The following is a 2,336-nucleotide window of genomic DNA, read 5'->3' as shown; positions in this document are numbered from 1 at the left end:
AATGAAATAAAGATATTTCAATATGATTGTCCAGAACGGAGGCATTAGTCTGTGGTCAAGAGAGAGAGAAATGCTCTTGCAGTATATTTCATCTCAATTACTTTGAACAGTGGATTGATATGTCCAGATATATGTGTCTACACTGAGGTTAATTGTGTGTGCAACAATATTTAATGTAACAAGTAACACCAGGTCCCTGGCAGATCACTTTCTTGTTCCTCAGCCTTGTGTTCTTTTAGCTTCTGAAAGAAGCACACACACACAAAAAAGCACACACACACAAAAAAACCCAAACAAAAAATGAACAAAAACCTGACAACCCCTTAAAAAAAAAAAAAAAGGAAAAAAAGGAAAAAAAGGGGAGAGGAGAGAAGAGAGGGAGGGAAGAAAAAGAAATTGATTGTTTTAATAACTATCAGTGCATCATTCAAATAAAAAATACATTTCTTCTCATGATTTCCTTCAGTATCTCTTATACTTCCTAGGTCTGGTATTTGTCATCTTGGGTGATGAAATGGTCATTCAAAGAATTCCTCTCTTTTCCTTTCTTCTTTTGACTGGGGGTTTCTAAATCATAGCTTGTTTCTGTAGGCTGGAATATGACTTTCTGACCCTGCAGGTTTCAAAAACTATTGCCAAGTGAGATAAGCCATACCTTTCAACATCTTCCTCTATATTTTTCTGGATATTTCAGGTTTTTATCAAGTTCAGTATACACAAACGCTCATCAATCTGTCCAGTTCTCAGAAAATGCATATTACAGTTTTCCACTGGTTGTATTGCTCTGGTATAGTCTAGGTCATCAAAACATCCTGCTGCAGTTCCGTGTGATGCTTTCCGAACCCAAGGAAACAACTGTTAAAAAAAGTACATAAGACAAAATTAAAAATATACAATAACCTCTCTCATAAATTATTATCTGGAGAATGTTCAAGAACTGCTTAAAAAGAAAATAAACAATATGACCGTACAGTGGTAACAACAACATCTTTCTTCAGTAATTACTCAGTGACGACGGACCTATAATTAAATGCAGTTCTTGATGCTTTATTCCAGGCTGTGATGCATTTCCTCTTGGCTTGATACATGGCAAATGGGGAATGTAGAAATAAAACAGTCATCACAACATTTCTGCTCCTGGAATTTGGGAATATCCCAGAAATGCCATCTTTTCTCTTCCTCCTTTTCTTGGTGATCTACATTGTGACTGTGATTGGCAACATCCTCATTTTTGTTTTGGTGGTGGCTGATCGGCACCTCCACAAACCCACGTACTTCTTCCTGTGCAACTTGTCCTGCTTGGAGACCTGCTACAGCTCTGCCGTCCTGCCCAGGATGTTGTCCAGCTTTCTGACTGGGGACAAGAGCATTTCTATTGGCAGCTGCATCACACAATTTTATTTCCTTGGTTGCCTAGCAGTCAGCAGAAGTTTTCTCTTATCGGTGATGTCCTACGATCAGTATTTAGCAGCATGCACACCCTTTCACTACAGAGCTGTCATGAATAGCAGATACTGTCTGCAGCCTGTAGCTTGGCCTTGGATGAATGGTTTCCTTGTTATGGCCATAAGCTGCTTCCTGATTTCACAACATTCCTTCTGTGGTCCCAAGTTTATCGGTCATCTCTTTTGTGATTTCACGCCAGTGATAAAACTCTCTTGCGGTGACACCAGCCTGACCGAACTGTTGGTGTTCATCCTCTCGTCAGTATGTGCACTACCCACTTTCCTACTAACCCTGGTGTCCTACATACGTATCATCACCACTGTCCTGAGAATGTCTTCCACCACTGGGGTGCAAAAGGCTTTTTCCACTTGCTTTTCCCACCTCATTGTTATTACAGTTTTTTATGGAAGCTTAAGAATTGTTTATGTCCTGCCAAAAACTAAGACTCTCAGAGCACTGAATAAAGTCTTCTCAGTTTTCTACACTGTTTTGACTCCACTGCTCAATCTCCTCATCTACAGTCTGAGCATAGAGAGGCGAAGGACCCTCTGAGTAAAGTGATCAAGAAAGGTGAGTATTTCCTAAAGGTTAGAAAGTTTTAACCATTTTCTTCCCCTAGAAGACAATGACAGAAAATAAGTTATGATATTTGAGGGAAGATTCTCCTCATGTAATTTTTAGCCCTCACAGCCTGTGCTACTTACCCTAGACTTCTCACTACCGATTAGCTAATCTGACCTACCTTAATTGCCCAAGCGAGGATGAGACATTTTTCTCTGGAAAAGGGTCGTCTCTCTTTACCAATTGTACCGGTTGCCTGGGTGCTTAGTTCAGCTTTCAATGTCTAACTAGTGATACCTCAAATCAGCTGATCGCAGTTCCACTCCTCT

At 40.0% G+C, this 2,336-nt stretch overlaps 1 protein-coding gene across 1 annotated transcript; it reads left to right on the top strand.

Annotated features, from left to right (window-relative positions):
• Positions 1-1,019: 1,019 nt before the first annotated feature.
• On the top strand, positions 1,020-1,998 carry LOC142091724 (olfactory receptor 5A2-like). Its single transcript, XM_075171104.1, has one exon. It carries the CDS (start codon positions 1,087-1,089, stop codon positions 1,996-1,998), a length of 912 nt encoding a protein of 303 aa, XP_075027205.1. The 5' UTR covers positions 1,020-1,086.
• The last annotated feature ends 338 nt before the right edge of the window (positions 1,999-2,336 follow it).

Source organism: Calonectris borealis, chromosome 22, assembly GCF_964195595.1.
Source record: "Calonectris borealis chromosome 22, bCalBor7.hap1.2, whole genome shotgun sequence".
In the NCBI taxonomy this organism is placed as follows: Eukaryota; Metazoa; Chordata; class Aves; order Procellariiformes; family Procellariidae; genus Calonectris; species Calonectris borealis.
Note: the sequence above shows the minus strand (reverse complement) of the source record. Positions and strands in the feature narration are given on the sequence as shown.

What these genes read in the sequence shown, in the direction of transcription:
- LOC142091724 (XM_075171104.1), top strand. Translation starts at nt 1,087, where the DNA reads ATGGCAAATGGGGAATGTAGAAATAAAACAGTCATCACAACATTTCTG.